Consider the following 20383-nt stretch of genomic DNA (forward strand, 5'->3'; position numbering starts at 1 on the left):
CACATGGAAACATGAAGTATTTTTGCTTTATAAAATAAATCCTCCAGTAATAGATTTAAAACTATTTTTAGGTGTTGGATGAAATACTGTAGGTCAATTTTACAAAAGCCATGCTGCCATCAATTTTTAAAATCAAGCGTTCGGTCCAGAAATTAGTTACTAATAATGTAGATTTTGACTTCATATTTTCCCCCTCTTTTTAAATTATTTTCTTCTTCCATTCAGCTAAAATAAATTTTTAATTTAAGCACAATAAAACATTGCATTTACATGGGTGCCTACTCCCAGGTAACCAGGAATAAAGTGGTTGTAGATTTGCTAATTATAACACACAATAAATTATACAAAGATATCCCGCCCCTATTTTGTCCATACATTGTCAGCTGGTCAACATCAAGTGTTTACACAAAGCATTATTGTATTTTCCCATAGTAGTATTACACCCGTACCACAGAGGAAAAACTGTTACGTTTATGTTCTCTCTTTCTCTCACTCACACACACTCCCTCTTTTCTCTAACTCTCCCCTCCTCCACTGTGTAGTACTTCCACCATCACCTTCCTCAAAAGCAGTTTGTTCTCTCTCTCTCTGTGTAATATCTATCTATATCAATTTTTTAAAAAGGAAGGAAAGCAATAGGAAAAAAGTTAACAACTGCAGATGTTGGAAAGCATAGTATTTGTAAATCAGTTTTCTGTGAGCATTTTGAAAAGAGTACAATAGGTGAATAGCAGAGTAAAGAAGAAAAGGAGGACTTGTGGCACATTAGAGACTAACAAATTTATTTGAGCATAAGCTTTTGTGAGCTACAGCTCACTTCATCGGATGCATTCAGATTTTGTTAGTCTCTAAGGTGCCACAAGTACTCCTTTTCTTTTTGCGAATACAGACTATCACGGCTGCTACTCTGAAACCAGAGTAAAGAAGGTGTATGAACTTAGAAAATCCGCTGGCATTTATACAGGCTTCCCACAGGATTTACTGGGTATAAAAGTGTATAATGCACAAAAAAAAGTGAATCCTTCTCCTTTTTTCTTGTTCATTGAAGCTATCACTCCTTGTCCATCAGACCTCTGTATGGAATTTAAAAGTGGTGGTACTCTCTCACGCCCAAACTCTGCTTCTTTAGCATATGAATGCCCCACAGATTGTTTGAAGTAACAATTAGGAGAACAATAGATAAAGGAGGAAATTGGAGACCACAACTAACACCTGGGAATCAGGGCTTAAACAGCTTTCTTTTACATATTGATTAAAAGAAAACACTAGCAAATGCATATTGTCTGAAAATGTGGTACAGAAAAAGTGCTAATATACATAACGCATGGCTTGGCCGTCGCTTTCAGTTACTCTGAAATCTATTTGTAGAGTGTATCAGCCCTGTTAGTTTGTATCCGCAAAAAGAACAGGAGCACTTGTATCACCAGTACTTGTGTTAGAGACTAACAAATTTATTTGAGCATAAGCTTTTGTGAGCTACAGCTCACTTCATCGGATGCATAGTGCAAGATGCCAGAAGTACTCTACAAATAGCTCATTTACCACTTTGCCTCGTAAGGGCCTGATCCTGCTGTCTTTGTGCACACCAAATTCCTGTTGACTTCAGTGGGTGTACAAGATTTCAGGAGAAATATCTTAAAGGAGTTCGAGTCACGTGCATGATACAGGTGTCCTGTCAGACTTAGCAACATGAATCTTCCAGGGAAACAAGTGGAAAATATTATGATATATATATGAAAATATTCTTGCCCAGAAGGAACTATAATTGTAATATCCTATAATCCACCGTATATGATGGCTTTCTCCCAGAGATCCTGGTGAAAATAATACATGGACCTTGCTGAGCTAACTTGTTTGTTTTGTAAAATTTTATCAATGGCACAATATGAGCAGAGTTATACAGCATTTTCCCCCAAAAAAGACAATCAGTACATGCACTTGGTATGCCTGCTAAGTTAATTGTTTCTTCAGTAGGTTACAGTGTGCTTCTTTTGAACAATGTTTAAAGAAGCTACACTAGGATTATGACCCTAAAATATGACCGGGATTCTCAAAACTCCTGCAACCTCTGTCTAAATGTGAGGGCCCAGATTCTGCTTTTATCACCTGTGCACACTAATAAAGTCACAGGAGCTGTATGGGCATAAGTGAGAGCAGAGTTTGGTCCGAGGTTATTTAATGGTGGATTTTCATCTACAAATAAAACTACACAAATCAAGGTATAATATGCACTTTTAGTAGTATTTTTTATTCAGTGCTGAAATTCCATTGCAGAAAGCTTTGTTCTCCCTATCATCAAATGAAGTCACTAGTCACATGCTGGACAAAGAAAGACTTAGGGTGAAATCCTGGCCCCTTGAAGTCAATGACAAAATTCCCACTGCCTTCAGTGGAGCCAGAATTGACCATTTCTGAAGGGCCAATACAGAATATGTTTTCTGGAAGTGAGAGTTTCTGGTGCCAGTTGCTGTACTTTTAAAAGTGGAAATATAGATGTGATGGAAAGAAGGGAATGGGGATGGAATGAAGACTGGAAAGAAGAAAGATTCATTTCACTAGTCTTGCTACCTACAAGTATATCAAATGTGGATAAGCTAAAGCTTTAAAACTGATCAATAATCTACATTCAAATAAAACTTCCAAATACATTTCTATTTTTTTGCATATTTGCTTATAAGACCGATAGACTGCAATATTGATGGCACTAGTGTTCTATTTAGTCTATATTTACCATTCAAAATCTAAAACAGGTGAATTTAATAATGTGTAGGCATTAAACATGATAATTCACCTGTGTCATACTGTCTGGCGTTTCAGAGTAGCAGCCATGTTAGTCTGTATCTGCAAAAAGAAAAGGCGAACTTGTGACACCTTAGAGACTAACAAATTTATTTGAACATAAGCTTTCGTGAGCTACAGCTCACGACTGAGTGCCTACCTCAGGGCAGAGTGTCAGAAAACAGGGCAGATACCCCAAACAGGTGGGGTGTTCTATAATTAGATTTCACCAAGCCACTGAACTCGTGGATCACGATACTGGTCTAACTGTGGAGTCACAGACAGTCCCCTTAGCCTCTCCAGTCTATCTTTCCACCAAGACAAACCAGACTTTGGTATGTGACCTTTTATCACAAAAATTACATCATATTTAATTTAGGTTGCTTCCAGTCCCAAGAGACCAGTCACTTACCCCAGATCAATTGGTACTCTAGATCTTACACCAAAGACAACACTGGCAGCCAATTCTATAGTAAACTAACTAAACGTTTATTAGCTAAGGAAAGGACATGAGTTATTGAGAGGTTAAATATAGGCACAGGTGAGTCACAGTTTGTAACTCCAAATGTTGGCAGTAATGTAATAATGTCTTTCCCAAATAATTCCCAAAAGTCTTTTCCAGGATACCCAAAAGGTGTCTGAGGAGCTCTGTTTTGCATCTGGTACACTTCCTTGTAAGAGTCCAAACAGTCCAGAGATGCAGGACTTTTCCTTGAGTCCATGCTCATAGCTTCTTCTCACAGAAAACAAGCTGACAATGTCATTACCCACATGGGCTTTTCCTTTGATAATGGAGAGTGAAGAATGTATTTTGAGTCTTTGACCTCTGATCATCACACACAATGGCCACTTGCTTTGAAGTTAGCACTTTTCTGTTAAAGTTCTTCATTTTCATTCCACAAGGCTTCTTTCTCATTAGATGGGTTATTTAGTCACAGGGGTATACACAATGTAAATGTTTGTTACAACGTTATAACGGGATACAGATAAGTAAAAACAATGCAAATAACATCCCACTAGTATTCAAGACATTTAAACACCAAATATACTCATACCTTTAACAATCACTTTGATCTATACTAACATACAAGTGAATTGGGGTGGAGCTCTGGCATGAACTGGTACCTGGTCTACCAGCATCACAACTTGTTTGTGGATTCATCTTTTTTTGTTGTTGTTGTTACTGATACTTTTCTGTTCTTACTGTGTTTTTTTTATAGATTTGGTTTATGGATACTATAGACAGCAGAGAAAAATGATTGAAGAGATCGACTGGTCCTATACAGGTAAATGCATTTTGTGACTGAAGGTAATATTTTGATTTGATATTTCACATTCACTATTATAACTCCTGGATTCTGCAATATAGCTGTAGCTAAAATTGTACTGGGGACTGAATTATATATACAGAGTTTGAAATTAAGTCTGGAAAGCTTCAGGAACAAGTACTGATTCAGTTGCATAGAACAAGCTAGATTTGTTTTAATTGAATGTGTTACGCTCAAAAAGGCATGGCCCTGATTAAGCAAAGTCGTTTAACATTCAACTGTCTTTAAGACTTGAGTACTCACCCTCTATTGTTAGGCGTTCTCTCTCATCACCTGTATATCACAATTTGGGGATTATGTAAAGCACACAGATGGGCCATGACTGGCTAAGTCCTGGTTGAGGGGTAGCGAAATTACCTGTACCTGCTCTATGTCCACTCTGGGACTCTGTGGGATTCATCTTTGGAGCAGCTGAGTGTCTTGTCCACACCAGGTACCATACTGACTTAACCATCCTCAGGATCAGTCAGTCTGGTACAGAGCTCCCATCTGTAGGAGGAAAGGGATTTAGTGCTTCTTGGGATTTACCCACTTGTCTTCAGTATGGACTGAATAACAGGTGAATAAGATTTATACAGGTGGGCTGTATAAGAACTTCAGGATTTGGCTCCCAGCTTTTGCTATAAAGGACTGTCATCTTTCAGACATATTGAAATGTTAATTTTGTTCGAAAATGTTACTTACATCTTACCCAGAACCAATTTAAAAAAAATGTAAAGTAACTTATAGTAGCTGTACATAGCCACGTCCTTTTTGTATAGCTTTAATTTGTTTAGTCACTTTCAAAAGGCACCAGTTATGCTTTTAATATATTTTTAGTTCAAAAAGTTTCTGAAGCCAAGGATAACTTTTCAAATCTTTCTGTATCTAAAAAAAATAGATCTAAAGTGATTTTAGTCTCCGTCTCTCAGTTTGTAAGGCAAAATCTTTTCTTCCAGGGTAGAACATGTCTAACAAATATGAGCCCAGAGAGAATTGAAGCAAGCAAGTCATAAACCTCTTAACAATGAGTTTATAATGGAAACACCTACTCGGATACTTTGCGCTATGGTATCCAGGGGTGAGATCAATCAGCACAACATTTCTTATTCAAAATCCTTCTCTGTCTTTTGTAAACATTACTCTGTATAAAAGAAGTAGAGTTGAACACAAAGAATGCATATGCTCAGAGGCCAAATCCTGATCCCTGTGCAAAGAACTAGTAAAGGACCTTTGCACAGGGGATTGGTATGGGGTTCAGGGAAGGACAGAACCTCCCCTTAGGCCACAAAACACCATCTGAGCTTTTTTGCAGCTGCTACTAGACCCTCAGGACTGCAGTAACACCTCTAATCCATGGGCGTCCTCTCTGCCGGATTTTTTAAAAACTGGATCTATACCATTCAGATGGATAGACTTAACCTAATAGATGATTTAACTGGGAATTGGTCCTGCTTCGAGCAGGGGGTTGGACTAGATGACCTTCTGGGGTCCCTTCCAACCCTGATATTCTATGATTCTGTGAACCTCTGAGCCGTTTGTATGTGGCTGGGACAACACTGCACAGCTGAACAACACAGCTCTGTTGCTATGAGACCTCCTAAGACTCTTTTGCAAAGTCTTTCCTAGTCTTACATTTTCTAAGTATCTCCTTTTGGATGCATTTGTTGTCACCAAAACTTGAATTTGCCTATGTACTCAATTTTGCCAGCTCTCATGATTTTATCACAACTCTCGTGATATTTCGTGAGTTTCTTAAAGCTCCAGCTCCTGAAGTCAAGAGTTTACATGAAAACTGCAGCTTTCATTTTTAAAAAGTAAGTTTCTAGTTCTCATGGTTGCAGACAACAGCTTAAAAATGTAACAACCTGAGTGCATTCTAAAGGCTCAAAAGCCAGAAGGCAAATAAAAAGAACCCAACCTTTATTTATTTATTAAATCTCAACATTTTTAAGCCAGTCACATGAATTGTTAGGCCTGACTCATGATTTCTGAAAACTCAATATTGACAATACTAGGTACTTATGTATGCACATGCCTGTTTGTATATGGAAACTAGGGTTTTGGTGCATAAACTTGCATGTGCAAGTTTGAATGTACAGCCCAAACTGAGAAAGTGTACTCATTCTTTGCTCAGACTCAAATTATGCTTGGATTTGATAGCCTTGAATCCTGAGCACTAAGGAGCCTGAGAAATTAGCCTCTGTGACTGTTGCTTTGTGGGAGCCTTATGGGCCTTTGGGGCTTTCCAAACATTGAGTTTCATCAGCATGAGGTAGAAGAATTCCCTGTCCTGCAGTTGTATAATTCACTTTAGGCAGCCTATTTAAAAACAGGGGCCTGTAAGTCTGTTCTGTTAGTAAACTGTAATATAGCCAGGTTTGGACAAACTTCACCCTGCCCACAAATGTTAGTCTAGGGTTACTATGTTTCAGGTTATCAAAAAGAGGACACCATGTGGGAGGAGGGGAGGGAGCTAAATGGGAAGAGGGGAAGACAGAGGGGGTACAGATGGGGGTGTTGAAGGGGATACCTGTGGTAGGGGTACTTACTGGAGGTGGGGGGCAGTGGCAGGACAGCAGGCACAAGCCCAGGACGCAGCAACAGTTGTCAATCAGCACCTTCCTGTGGGACACCCTCCCCAAGGCTGGGAGCCGGGGCCTGGGTAGGTGGGATCCGGCAGCTGTGGCTTGCAGGGGAATGGACCGATCAGCTGCGAATGCAGGAGAGGGACCAATCAGAAAGTGGACCAGTTGGGGCTCTTTCTGAGCTACAGCTTGTCTGCTCTGCAAAAACCCCCACACATTTCCTGTTGTTTGAAAAAATCTGCCCGGACAAAGAAAGGAACCTCAAAAAAGAGGCTGTGTCAGGGGAAACCCAGACATCTGGTAACCCTATATTTAGTCACCTTCCTTAATGCACTTCTGGAAGGTGCCCATCTGCTACAGTGGGATGATAGTCGCATATGAACTGATCTAGAATAGGACAAATGAAAGAATAATTTGAATCTCCCTTCCAGAATTCCTGAAAATGTAATTTAATAATAAACCACCTTCATATACCATGGTATTGTTCACATATCTTTTAAATTAGGCTCTTAATAAAATGTTATAAATAAAATTGTACTCTGAAGGCATACATGTTTGTTGAATAATGTCATAATTCTTATTAGGCCCCAATTTTCAGCTGTGCACAAAACTATGCATTTGCATGCATAGATCTATAAATCTGCATGTGAAGTAAGCTGGTTTGAATGCACAAGTGTTGAATTTTGGAGGTGCAAGAAATGTAAGAGCATTTGTAGGTGTATCTGTAATACATGAAGCAGAAAAATGTACCTAACAGTTATTTTACTAAGTAAATATCTTTATTTCAATAAGATTATAATTGAGCATTAAATTATCAGATGAAATGACTTTGTCCAGTGTAGAGCATTTTGTAAAGTAGTGACATATATATGTCAATATATTAAGAAATAATGAGACTGATAATCTTACAGAGAAAAAATTAAGTATACTGAGTAACTACATTTGGTGAAATTGGTTATTTGGTGGACAATGAACATTTATATATACTTTGTGTACAGCAATATTACTAAGACTGGGCAATCCTATGTTAATTCAATCTGTGAAACAAGCAACATGAGTTTCAATTATTTTTGTGACATCTACATGAAAGTTTTTTTTATAGATGCCATGTTTAAATACATAATTTTAGCTGGAAGAAGTGGCCTGCTGCAGCTTTTCTGATATATCTGGATGAATGTGGTCTAAGAAGTTTCAAGTCTGTGTATACACCTCATAAACATGGACTCCTACTACAAAGAATCCCTTTTTCTCTTGGTGAAATTCTACTCTCAGTCAGGGATTTATTGTTTATATTCATGTTCCCATGTGCCTCAAGCAGGATCTAAATTCTCTGATGAGGTCCCTAGCTTTTGTAGGACTCCAGTGCAGTATTATGCTAAAATTGGAAATTCTGCCCAATTTTCCAGTAAATAAAAAAGGGAGGCATTTTGTTGAATTTAATATGTAAATGAATAATACAACCAATTCAGTAGTCTTTGTATTATTGTTTGATATTCAGTTTATGCTGCCTCCCAGTGTGCAGCAGGACAATGCATAACTGCCTTGCGGAAGTTGTCAAAAGCTCCAACTTTCACCCTGGCTACTGGGTAAGAGGTCATTCGAGACTGGAGTGTCCAGGAAGGGGTGGGAGTTGTTGAGTAGTTTGGAATTCAGAGGGCTGCTGAGGCTTTTGGCGCTGCAAAGGATGCATCTCTTTTCCTCCCTCCTTTTGAGCTGGGTTGAAGATAATTTTGAACCTTTTCTGGTGGGTCTTGAACAACTAGTTCACCAGATCTGCAACTCTTGACTCCTGATGTCCCTCTCCACACCCACGCCAATAGCCTCTGACAATTATGGGTAAGCACTTTACTGTGAAAACAATCAGCGGTAAAACGACTAGCAACGTTAACATTAACATTGCCATAATTCAACATATCAGCTGGAGCTACTGTTTCAGGTGGTCAGTTTCAGTCTACAGTAAACATCACTGGTCCAGCTCACATTCAGTTCATGTTAAGAAGCTTATCTTTGAAACTGTGAGTGCTGGAAATATAGGTCAAAATTTCCAAACCTGAGTGCCTAAAGTTAGGTAACTAAATCCATAGTTAGGCTCCTAACTAAAAGTGACCTGATTTTCTTAGGTGTTCTATTAGATCGAGGTTGGCAACTTTTCAGAAGTGGTGTGCCAAGTCTTCATTTATTCACTCTAATTTAAGCTTTTGCGTGCCAGTAATACATTTTAACATTTTTAGAAGGTCTCTTTCTAGAATTCTTTAATATATAACTAAACTATTGTTGTATGTAAAGTAAATAAGGTTTTTAAAATGTTTAAGAAGCTTCATTTAAAATTAAATTAAAATGCAGAGCCCCCCAGACCGGCGGCCAGAACCCGGGCAGTGTGAGTGCCACTGAAAATCAGCTCGCGTGCCGCCCTTGGCACACATGCCACAGGTTGCCTACCCCTGTATTAGATTTCCAGTTCTGTTTGTTGCGTATGTATGGACTTAGGTGCCCAACTTTAGGTTTTTTGACCTTCGATCCTGTTGCATAATTCCTCAGGACTGGGTAAATTCTGTGGCATACTCAGTGTCCTAGAATTGCGAGAAAAAGAAGTCTTTGTTGCTGGAGAGGGTTCAGAGAAGAGCCATGAGAATGATAAAGGGCTTACAACACACATGCCTTACAGAGATTGACTCAAGGAGATCAATCTATTTAGCTTAACCAAGAAAAATTTAAGGGGTTATTTGATTACAGTCTATAAATACCTACATGGGAAGCAAATATTTGACAATGGTCTTTTCAGTCGAACAGAGAAACGTATGACACAATCCAATAGCTACAAGTTGAAGCCAGGCAAATTCAAACTGGAAATAATGCATACAATTTTAACAATGAAGGTAGTTAACCACTGGAACAATTTACCAAGGGCCTTGGTAGATTCTCCATCGCTGGCAATTTTAAAATCAAAATTGAACGCTTTCCTAAAAGATTTACTCTAGGAATTATTTTGGGGATGTTTTAGGGTGGTCCCTTCTGGCCTTGACTCTATGAATATTTTAGGAATCCGTGTGCTTCTATTTCTCACTCTTCTAGGGGGCAGCAGATAGCTGTGCCACCTCCGCTGGAACTCAGGGAAGGAATTGTGACGCACAGAGAGCTGACCTAACTTTTTCCCTTGGGAATAAGGGGGAAGTAATCAACTACCACTCCCCACCAGTAGCAGATTACAACCCCATCCGCCCCTGACCCATGTGCCAGCTAAACTGGGTTTGCCTACGGATTAGGAGTGCAGAACTGAGGCTCCACCCACTCGTCACCCCGCTCTGCCCACTTCGCACCCACCTGTTTGGGAGTGGAGCCCTGGGGTCATAACCCCAGCTTCTCCTCCCTATGCCTGATATGGGAAAGCTGCATTGGTAGGTTGGGGGGAGGGACTTTGCTCCTATTTATACCCCTACAAGGTGAAGATCTGTCTCTTGTAATTAAGTCCTATTAAATTGTGGTTAGATTGCAATTTTTAAATACCATTTTTAATAGGATGGTTTCCCCAGTGAAAGAAAACTAATGAATTCCTTCCTTCTTCCCAGGACTAAGTGAGAGATGGCAGGGTGCTGACACATGGGAAACTTAGGTTCAAGAGAAGCCAAGGGCTGATGAAACTAGGAAGCATGGATTCATCTGGGCTCCAATGAGAGGGTGCATGTCACATCGTTTTTGTATTTATTTCTGCTGGCTAGCTACCATAGCAGTACTGGCATAATGTTGTGATCAGACCTGATATTTCTATCATCCCGCAGGAAATACATCACTGTGATAGTATCCATATATTATAATAATAAATGATAGATCAGTGCTGTAAGTAACAAAGAAAAACCTATACTACTGTGCTTTGGAGGGTCCCACCCTAATGAAAGTTGTAGCATAAGAGATAAAAATAGTGTGGATTTTTGGATTATCTGATTTTAAAAATGGCTCAGCAAAGGCTAGCTTCATTTTTCTAGTAGGTTGTTTGCTTAGGAGGCTGTCCAAATGCTTCTTGCATGATAGTTCATTCTGTACATTTGTTTCCATTTGAACAATGTGGTCACTGATAGCTCCAGTGTTTTGTCAGTCAATTCACAGGCTCATTAATTATAAAGTCTATTACATTATTATTTATTTGGGCAGGCTGATGATTCAGCAGCAGAAATTACAACATTACACATTTCAGCGCATCACAGGAATGCGGTATTCCCTGATATGCAATTACATGTAAACATTATTGGCCATGGAGAAAACACCATTTTAAATCTCTGGATGGACTGTGTCAATGAGAAACAAGCAAAGAACATTATGTAAAATAAATGAGAAAATAACGATATTTATGGTCAAATATATGTGGCCCTTATGTTCCTCTAAAAGCTATAGTTCAAAAGAGCCTGTTCATTCAAATGGAAGCTGCCTCTTTTGTTACAATAGAATTGGTCTTTGAGCACAAAAAAAGAAGGCTTGTAACAGCAAATTACAGCTTATTTAACTTTGATGCAATCAACAATTTTTTGCATAAATTGGGTGGAAAACTAAGTACACGATGCAGATATTGTTAATAAATTGGACCCTTGTATGGCTGCACGTGGCCCTTCAGTCTTGGATGCTTGTAGCAGATGAAAGCAACAAAGATAAAAGACATGACCCATGCATGACCCCAGCTCATGTTTGTCCCCAGTTTCATAAAGTTCTAAAATCTTCTGCCATCTAATGATTCACAATTAAGACTGCAGTGATCTGTTTGCCAAAATTTCCTGCTCTGATGAGGCCTATCCCATCCCCACTTGGCCCCTGTAACTGCTGCATGCAAAGGCAATGGAGCAGGTGAGTAATGCTCAGAATCAACACATCGTCTCATTAACTAGATCTTTTTAAAGGGTGCTTCAAAGTTACAGATGATCCAGAATGCACGTGAGAATGTGCCTGTGTAAAGTATGGTACTAATGTTTTGATGAAAATTTCATAGGCAAGGCTCAAAACGGTATATGTGGTACCTGGTAGACATAGGCGATATTAAGCCAAATGCTTTTTCTAAGCTTACCTTATCTGGGACATGCATCGAAGTAAAAGGAACAAGCATGCTGGGATCACCTCACAGTAGAGTATGTGCTGTGGTTAAGCATTTTTGCACTTCAAGAGGATAATAAAACCGTCCTCCTATATAATTTATTGATTTATTTCTCACTTGTAAGCATACTCAAGCCATGCTACACTAGGCAAGATGTCTGCTTGAGGAATACTTGTTTCTAAAATGTGCAGATGCTTAACGTGAAGTTATTGTCAACCACAAACCAAAATAGATTTCTGCACTGATGAATATCAGAGCCCTACAAACTTAGGACCTGGTCTGTCACCCTTACTCATGCTCATGTCAGTATCTTATTCCATGAGCAATTCCACTGGGTTAGGTCCAGTTATGATCCTCTTTTGGTGTGTGCATTTACTCATGTGAGTAATCCCATTAGCTTCAGTAAGACTACTTGTATAAATGTTCATACCATGAAGAAGAGTCACACAATTGATCCCTTCTGTAATTCAGTGACAAGTGTAAAATCTCATGGAACAGATCACTGCCTAGCCTATAAAGCCTCATAGGGATATAAGGAGGGGTAAGACTTCTTCCCCCAGTGGCCTTCTCAGCCTGCCCTTGTCCCCAAGGTAGGTGGTCTAAGCAGGGGCTGAATGTCTCGTGCATTCCCAGTGCAGGTGGGTGGGGAGTAGGCAGAGGGTGGGAGAAGCACAGACAGGGCATAGTATGTTGGAATATTCTACACTGGAGAGTTTTGTGAACCTCAAAGGTGCACACGTATATTTTCCCTTTCAATTGGATCCAGTTTGAGGCAGATGAACAACTGCTTAGATTGATATAGAAGTGAGGGGAGGATGAATATCCCCTATTGACAAAAATTGAAATTTTATTTATTACTGTTTTGGAACATTCTTAAAGAGTTTCTGCAGCTGATTTGCATATTTAGGGCTTGCGTGGGGTGATGCACAGCTGTGCACTGCGCCAGGAACAGTGCAGGGAAGGACTTATACCTCTAAAAATCAAAATTCCCTCCATGTTTCCTCATTGCTACAGTGGGATGATAATTTGCTGCTGGCCTATACCAGCATCAAATGACAATACTTCACCACAAGCTCATCTATTCTGGCCAAAGTGTTGGAGGGGCAGAGCCAAGGCTAAACCCACTAGTCAGATCTTCCTCTCCATGGCAGCCTGTCTGCTCTGAGGGGGAGTATCTAGACTAGAGAGTCAGGGCCCAAGATCCAGGTAAGCCTGTACAGGGACACACTCTGGGTGTCTTACTCCCTTCCATGTGCCATTTCAGGTACTCAGGCCAGGGGATAATAACAGGCCTAGAGAGGACATTTTAAAGACTTTTCAGACCACGTTCATGTAACTCCACTTTTTGGTCATAGATTGTATATTGTATATATTTATTGCAATATAGTTTGAGAAACTCAATGTTTTCTAGATTCTCTGTACATTTTTTGTGTTTTCTTGCACATCAAAGTATCTCCCCACAAAATTTAAATTCTTAATTTCTTCCTAGACTCATGGGTTTAAAGTGCAGTGTTACTGAATAGTGACAATATAAAAATGGAACCTTCCTACTCAACAGATCACTTCCCTCCTCATATTCAGAGTCATATCTGCTCACTTTAGTGTCAAAAATAAGTGTTTGCTGCTCTTGCTCCAGTTAGGACTTCAGATCCAATACAACTAACAGAGAGTGAGCTGGTTCCTGTTCCTCCTCCTTGTGCATCAACAACAGAATTGTTTACTGAGTTCCATACAACTACACCTGTGAGAACCTGTTCACACCAGTGGGGTTATCCAAGTGTCAATAATGACCTATTGTGGTTTACAGCCTTTCTATTTTCATTAAAAAGAAAAGGAGGACTTGTGGCACCTTAGAGACTAACCAATTTATTTGAGCATAAGCTTTCGTGAGCTACAGCTCATTTCATCAGATGCATCTTTTTGCGAATACAGACTAACACGGCTGTTACTCTGAAACCTTCTATTATCATTGGTGGTAATGCATGGCAAGGCAAGAAACCAGCTTGACTTAAATCTCAGGCTGACTCTGCAGGGCTGGCAATTGGGGAAAAAAATACTTGTAAGATGAGTACATTTGATCAGGAGTCGTTGAGAGACAATAAATGTTGAAGTAGTTTATTGGGGGGTGGGGGAATAAAAATAAAGGGACTGATCACTCCCTCCCTGGGAAAATGAGGAAGAGGAAACCTTCCTGAGGGTCGTCTTCTGGGAGATTTGCTCCCTGTTGCTCCACCAGGGAGGCAAGGTTTGTCTCCCCCTCAGAACAGACAAGAACAGTCAAAGAGAGACAGAGGGGTGAGAGCATTGAAACCTGGAAAAGATGGTTGGCGGCTGGGAAGAGACACCCAAATTAGAAGTTTAGGATACTAGGAATTTGTTTTTTAAATATCTGAAGTCTCTTAGTTTAACAGAGAGTTAATCCAGGCCAAGGTTGGGTTGTCACAGATCAGCAGCCGTTTCTTCTACAGATTTAAAAACAAACAAGCAAAAAATCCTACACTATTTTATTTGATTGTTTAAAAGACAAAAGGTGCACAAACTTTTGCTACAGTATTTCAACATCAGATAGGTGGGGCATTTGGAATTGCTCCAGTTATTTGCAAATTATTTTCTAGTGTCTCGGGTAACCATGGATTTAGTAACTACTTTTAAAGTCTCTGGCCACTCTTGCATACATACAATCAAGACTGGTAAATGTTTTAATGTATTGGTTGGATGACTCCTCCATCTGTATTTTTTTCTTTTGAATTTTTTTTAAAGCAGGTATCTATAGTAAAAAGTGCTGCTTAGTGACCGATACCTTCTCGCTTATCTCAGATAGGTACTCAAGAAGGCTAGAGTTGTGTTTTGGAATATGTTATTTGTGAAGTGAGCCTTGGCATTCTGAGTAGAGTGATCTCTAGGATTTAAATATGAAATGCAGATTCCCAAACTCCTTAATCTGTCATTTTACCCATCTTCAGAATATCCAGAACAGGGTGAAGAAGAAGAGTGGCACACAGCAGAATGGATAGCATGTAGCATGTTTTATTGGGGGGAAAGTACAATTATTTAAATAGGGAAATCTGTAGATTCCCCTTACCTGTAAATCTCTGCTATACTGTCAGTATTACTATAGTACTATAGTAATTACTATAGTAACCTGCTATAACTAATCTTTAACAGCACATTTTAACGATTAGTGAGAGACTGTTAATCAAAACTCTTGACTGTTAGCCAAAATCTGTTATTGGATATGAATGCAGGGCCAGATAAAGAGCAATGTCTGTCCTCTTACCAGTGAGAGTAACAGATGATAATCTGGTTGCAGGGTTTGTTCAGCCCATCTGAGGTTCAGTTGCCCTGCCCCTCGCCCCCATTTGAATGATTTGTCCTAAAATTACACGCACTTTCTATATATTAGGGAAGGCTGAGTAGGATGTGTGAAAGGTGGTACAGGACAGGAAGGCTGAGGCAAGGAGAGAGTAAGGACAGAGACAGAGATGGGATGATTTTCATGAAGAGATGCAAGTGCGTGAAAAGGAACCAGCATGCAGCATGAAAAAGCAGCAGTTGGGGGACTCCTTTCAAACTCCCCATTCAGGGGCAGCATTAAATCTCAAGAAAATGGGGTTCAGAGGGAGCCCTTAGTCAGGAGTATCAGGAAAAGCAGATGGGGAGTTGAGACCTGCTGCTGGCCTCTTGTGTGGCCTAAGGCAGTGTAATATACTGGGCATAGAGGTCTGGCCCCTAACACAGGTTGGGAAGTCCAGAGATCTGGGTTGTGTTCCCAGCTTTGCCACAGACCTGCAATGTGATAAGCCACTTTAACATATTATGCCTCAATTCTGAGACAAAATCTGTAAGATGGGGCTAATAGTACTTCACTTCTTCATGGGAGGAAGGGATTTCTGTGATGCATTGCAAATATACTTGTTCGTATTGTGATCTGTGCATTCACTCCTCCTTCTCAATTAGGCTCCAGTTTAGAGAAGCACTCAGTGCCTGTGTTTTCTCAAGACACTCCTTTCACTGTATTAGCCCTCCCTAGCATTTACATTTGTGACTCTGCCGACACTGTCCAATTTTCTTCTCCTGTGACGCAACCACTGTTTTTCAAAGTGTCTCTTGCTTTGCTTTCTTTCCATGGAGCCTATTTCTCTTTTCCCAAAGTAAATTATCTCTGGCTGGCCTTTTGGTGTCTTCCTGCCTAGTCCTTCTGTCTACATACTAGTTATAAAATAGCTGTCACTTTGCTACTTTCTGTCTACTGTATTCTAGGGAGAAACTCTTTCCAACACTGGAAAAGGAGCCAGCTGACTCTGTTTCCTTGGCTATCTTTGTGCTTATCCTCTCCTCAGCTGCATTTCCCGAAATGTCACAGACACTCTCCAGCATGGTTACCATGGTGCATTCTGTTGGAATGTCTGCAAGAGTTCATACAACCCACCAGCAAATCAGCAACACATTTTAAAAGGTCATATAATGATGCCAGTCATTTACCTACTCTATTACAATTTAAAGGATATTATAGTAGGTGCTTATTGGAGCTCCTTTTACATTTTGGTCACCTGTCTAGTACCTCAGAATCTTCTTTTTCTGTCTTTTTCCCCCCCTCACATTGTGTGTATCTATGAACTACTTGTGAGCTTTTCAAATCAGCTGACCAGTTTATAAATATTAGCATTACTGTAGAACAGTTAAACCCAACAGTTCCTTTTGTTCATTATCTTCTTCAAGGATGCTAGAAGGCTTTATCCACTTCCTCACAACTGATCAGTCATTTCCAAAAAACAACCCCTCTTCTTGATACACATTGTTTCCTGGAGTGCAAATGTATCTCTGCAGATTAGGAGTGGTTGGTCTCCAGCTGTATGAAAATTATAAAAGAAAAATCTTAAATTTGTAGCTAGCCACAGCTAAACTGATGCCCAAACAGTGGAGTCCATTTTAAAAAAAATAACACTTTATGGAATCCTTTGTTAACAAAGTTATACAATTTTTCTACAATATTTTATTCACTTCATAAATAGATTTTCTAACATAAACATGAATATGTTTGTTCCAAAAGTTAAGATGCTTGTAAATTGCAGTACCATAATTTGTTTCATGTTGTATTGTCATGTTTTGCTTCACTGCAGAGAGTTACACTGGGTAACATATTGTGACAGATGCAACAAATGAAATAGCATCTCAGAACTACAGTTTGTTCTGCTCTGTTTCTTTGAAAAATATTTTTTACACAACAGGACTGAATTCTGCTCCTGGATGTACTGGTTTAACTCCAGTGAAGTCTGTAAGATTGGACAACTGTGAGTAAGAGCAACTGTAACCTTAGATTTTGTAATTATTATTACTGGAAGAGTAAACAGTATGTTTTGTTTGGGTGTTAGTGGAAACATTTTTGGATAATTAATGCTGTACTCAGCACAATTCCCAATTTTTCATAGTCTTCTGAACTGTCCAATTACATGTCTCACTCCTATACTGTGAGCAAAGTTCATTCCTGGTGTAGCTCCATTGACTTGCTGAGCATGAGTCAAGATATAAGAATTGATTCGTACAATTCTCTGCAGCCTAGCCAAAATACTGCTAATTTCCAAAACTTCTTTCCTGCTTAAGCATTATAAAAGTCCCGTCATTTTACAGGACTAAAATAAAGGCCTGCATAAATATTAAATAGCAACACTGTCCTGTAAAAGTTATCAGGACAGAAGTTGGAGATTTTAGCAGATGCGTATAGGGTCACTCCAGTGTTTCTGCACAGAAACTACTAGCCCCACTGCACCTTCCTCCCCATTATTTGCCATGACAGCAAAAAGTGGCAAGTATGTTAACATGACTCAGCTAAACTGATCATCAGTGAAAATTAATGTTGACATTTAATTGTCATGAGACTTCAGACTTAATACGTTATTGACATGAATGGGGCAGTTGATGCTCTCAAAGCTATTATTTCAGGTTACCACAGCACTGCAGGGAGAGTGGTCTAATCCATCAAACATGAGACTGTTTGGTGACCTAAGATGATGTCTTAGTGATCTAAGACTTGGGTCTGAATATCCAGACTTCCTGTACCCCATGGTCAGATCCAAGTGGGGTTGTTTTCAGCCCTTCATACTTCCAAAGGGCTCAATACAAATTACTCTATGGAAATGGTTTTGGAGGTCTTGAAAACTTGAGCTTGTGTACTTTGTGTGGGCATTAAAGATCTTCTTGCTACATGGGTATTCAACGGTTACACAACAGCAGTCAAGGAAGTTTAAGATTCTATCAAATTTATTTTGTGTTCATGCTCTTCCTGTTGGATTGTTGAACTTTGCATTAGCTCAAGAGATAACACAAGAACATGAGTTCATTACCGCAATCTAAGGTAAAAGATGTCCACAATGTACAGCTGATGGGTGTGAGAATTTTCTTTCACAAGCTGCTGGGAACTTCCACTGACCTGGATTTTCAGTAATTGGAGTCTACTGACTTTTCTTTTAAGTCAGCCTTAGGATCCTATATTCTGAATCTGCATTACTTTTATCTTCTGTAGGGTTTGTGCGTCAGTATGGACTACCTCAGTTTGTCATGCCTTAATTACTGGCTTCATTCAGCAGTGCAGCCAAGCTTTGTAGCCCATACTGCTGGCCAACCAGCACTAGCAAACCATCTGCATTCCTCCTGGTATCCACTGCTCTTTAAGTATATAAGAGAGCATGGGAGAGCAATTTGCCAACTTGCCATTTTACTACACCTTCTACTGTCATCTTTAAACAGTACACATCAGCACTAGAGTCCATATCACCTGTACTAGTAAACCAGAAAATATTTGTCCTTGGTGATTCACTTTCCCTCCCTCTACTCTTGTGCTACATGCCAATTGTCTACCTGGCTGATGCCTGCCTGCCTGCCTTCCCAGAGGTGGCTGCACTGTAGTGGGTGTTGAATCTGTATCATGTATGGATAATATTAGGTTTATTTTGCTTGATATAGTGATATGGCATAATATAGCCAGATAAATTAGAGTGAACATGTCTAAATAGGCCTAATGGCCTGTGATGGGATGTTAGCTGTGGTGGGATCTGAGTTACCCAGGAAAGAATTTTCTGTAGTATCTGGCTGGTGAATCTTGCCCATATGCTCAGGGTATAGCTGATCGCCATATTTGGGGTCGGGAAGGAATTTTCCTCCAGGGCAGATTGGAAGAGGCCCTGGAGGTTTTTCACCTTCCTCTGTAGCACCGGGCACAGGTCACTTGCTGGAGGATTCTCTGGTCCTTGAAGTCTTTAAACCACGATTTGAGGACTTCAATAGATCAGACATAGGTGAGGTTTTTCGCAGGAGTGGGTGAGATTCTGTGGCCTGCGTTGTGCAGGAGGTCAGACTAGATGATCATAATGGTCCCTTCTGACCTTGGTGTCTATGAACCTATGAATCTAAAGATAGCATAGTTATAAACAGATCAACCGAGCATGAGCAGAGCTGTAAAAACTAATAACTACTGTAAAACTGTTGAGCTAGCATCAGCATGTCCTCACCACCCTTTTGTGTACAATGCTTAAAAACCAAACAATTTTATTTTCATTGAACAGCTCATTATCCCCTAATTTTTACAGTCAGATAGGATTTGGCTACCCTTCAGTAAGCATAATATCCTGGGAGAATATTTCATTTGATATTCTTATATACTAAAATACAACAAACATACTAGGACTTGATCCTTTCAAGTATTGATTCCTCTGTTAAAGAGATTGGGAGTTGAGGGCACTTAGCCATTTACAGAATAGAGCTCTTACCTAGTTCTGTACTTTTTCAAATAAAGGATACAGTGGGGATGGAGTCAAGTATCAGGGTGTAGCCGTATTAGTCTGTATCCACAAAAACAACAAGGAGCCCGGTGGCACCTTAAAGACTAATAGATTTATTTGAGCGTAAGCTTTCATGGGTAAAAACTTCACTTCTTCAGATGCAACTGAAGAAGTGGGATTTTTACCCATGAAAGCTTATGAAGTGGGGTTTTTATCCACGAAAGCTTATGCTCAAATAAATCTATTAGTCTTTAACGTGCCACCGGACTCCTTGTTGTTTTAGTGGGGATGGAAAAATCCTCATCATTGATCTTCTATAACCTGTGATCACTAGAGGCATGGGATATTGCATGTAAGTTGGTAACCTAAATGTTAGTACACATGCGGGGGTACCTACATTTTCCAAGGAAGTTACAGGGGATTTTTAGTTGCACACAAACTCTGAATTGTGTGTAAGACCCCATATACCCAGTGGTGAGCTGGAGCCGGTTCACACGAACCGGTTGTTAAATTTTGAAGCTGTTTTAGAACCGGCTGTTAACCCGCTTCCCTGCAGGGGGCGCAGAGGCTTTGATGGGCTCCGGCCTGGAAGTTATGTAATTCCTCCTCCGGCCGCCGGGGGCGCTGCGCTGCGGGAGCCATGTGGGCTGCCGCCTGGCCCTGGGCACGAGCCCTGTTGCTGCTGCTGTTCCCCTGACCCCTGGCCCTGGGGCTCCCGCTGCTGTCTGGTGGGTCCCCAGCTGCTCTGCTGGACCTGGGCTGCGTCCTGCTGCTTGGGCTGCTCTGAGCCGCTCTCCCCGTGAGCACCCACCACCCTGCCCGCAGCCAGCCCCTGCCTCCAGCCACCCCTGCACCACCTGC

General features: G+C 40.2%; 1 protein-coding gene across 4 annotated transcripts in view; it reads left to right on the plus strand.

The window, feature by feature from the left end:
- PTPRZ1 (protein tyrosine phosphatase receptor type Z1) overlaps window positions 1-20383 on the plus strand; it is a 192235-nt gene that overhangs the window by 42397 nt on the left and 129455 nt on the right. For all 4 annotated transcript variants that reach the window (XM_084642258.1, XM_084642257.1, XM_084642260.1 and 1 more), the window contains exon 2: window positions 3999-4064. In XM_084642258.1, the coding sequence (XP_084498384.1) occupies window positions 3999-4064 (66 nt within the window). The remainder of the gene's footprint in view (window positions 1-3998; window positions 4065-20383) is intronic.

This window comes from Lepidochelys olivacea (genome assembly GCF_965140295.1).
Source record: "Lepidochelys olivacea isolate rLepOli2 genome assembly, chromosome: 1".
In the NCBI taxonomy this organism is placed as follows: Eukaryota; Metazoa; Chordata; order Testudines; family Cheloniidae; genus Lepidochelys; species Lepidochelys olivacea.